Below are 1,546 nucleotides of genomic sequence, written 5' to 3' on the forward strand. Positions count from 1 at the left end.
TACATTAATTGTTTAAGTTTTTATATAAATTTCGCTTTATGTGTATATATCTGTTCTTTTTAAACTTTAAACTGTTATTCTAATAACAATACTATATAATTTTTTTTAATTAGTTATATGATAGTACAAATGTAAGTTTTGTTAAAAAATTATAAAAAGTAAAATCAATAAATCCTTTATTAAATATATTAGTTTAATTCTCTACGCTTATATTTTTTATCAATACCATCAATGATGTCTTTTAAAGGAGAAATGAACCAATCAATATCAGTAGATAAATAAGTAACAGACTTAAAAAGCAAAAGAAAATTCTTTTTTTCTATTTTCAAAAATTCGGCAGATGTCTCTAATCTTTCAATCAGCATTTTTATAATTACAAGAATATATTTAAGTTCTACAGCTCGTGAAATATTTGTGAATCTTTGTATAATATCTTTACATTCATTATAAATAAGATTAATATTGCACTCATAAAAATGAACAGACAAATTAAATATACTGAAATACCCTACCACTTCTTTTATAAATATGACACATTCTACTATTAATTCTTTTATTGATTCACATGAAGATTCTTTGATGAAGGAACTTTCTTCTATATTTTTTATTTGGATTTGAATATTTTTAATAAAATAATGTCTTCTACAACGATAAACATTCTTAAGACCCATAAACTTACATATAATTTTTTTGTTTTTATTTTTAAACAAGAAAATTTCTTTAAAAATTAAAATTGGCTCTTTTTTAACCTTGTCAAATGCAGATTTAAAATGATTTAGAACATCTTTACAAAAATCAATAAATAAATCAAAATTTGTCAACTGTTGATTATTAGATTCTACCATTTCCTTCTGTGTTATAGAATTCCAGTTTAAATTTCTTCTAGAAATTATATATATATTAAATTTTTCAATATAAGCATCATAAAAATTATTCAATAAGACTCTTTTATCTTTATGTATTATAATCTCTTTACGTTTTCTCTCATTATTTTTTTTTTCTTTTTTATCACCTATCGTCTTATTAGAATTTAATACCGCATCACATTGTTTCTGAAATTCAAAACAATTGGATGCACTGCTATTGTATATACTTGCATTATTTTGAAAATTTTCCTGCCAATGCCTCGAGTTTTCAGAAGTTATGCATTTATTATTATTGTCCATTTTAAGTTTTTTCAAAACAGGATTTTCAAAAGCTTCATTATTTGTAACGTTTTTATCATCTTTAAAATACTGAAAATTCGTTGTATCAAAAGTGTGATTATTCAAATCAGAGCTTTGTATATTTTTATATCGTAATTCTTCTTCTAAATCCAAAACACTTTCAATAATATTTGTTAGCTCAAGGTTTTCTTGTTCCAGAAACCGCTTTGTGTTATTGTTGCTGTTTGGAATTTGATTGTATTGATTTTTATTTTTTGTGTTATATAAATTATTCATATTACTTATGACAAATTCTGTCGTATTGATTGATTCAAAACTTGTTGAAGTATATATTCCTGTAAAAAGATAGAAGAATTTAAACATTTTATGGGGTAAATTTT

At 22.5% G+C, this 1,546-nt stretch overlaps 1 protein-coding gene across 1 annotated transcript; it reads right to left on the reverse strand.

Annotated features, from left to right (window-relative positions):
• Nucleotides 1–188: 188 nt before the first annotated feature.
• On the reverse strand, nucleotides 189–1,442 carry AAJ76_3600001442 (hypothetical protein; the record flags this gene model as incomplete). Its single annotated transcript, XM_024475303.1, has 1 exon — nucleotides 189–1,442. The coding sequence occupies one exon, from the start codon at nucleotides 1,440–1,442 to the stop codon at nucleotides 189–191; it is 1,254 nt and encodes a 417-aa protein (XP_024329376.1).
• Between the last annotated feature and the right edge of the window lie 104 nt (nucleotides 1,443–1,546).

The sequence above is a fragment of the Vairimorpha ceranae genome (genome assembly GCF_000988165.1).
Source record: "Vairimorpha ceranae strain PA08 1199 chromosome Unknown NODE_360, whole genome shotgun sequence".
NCBI lineage: Eukaryota > Fungi > Microsporidia > Nosematidae > Vairimorpha > Vairimorpha ceranae.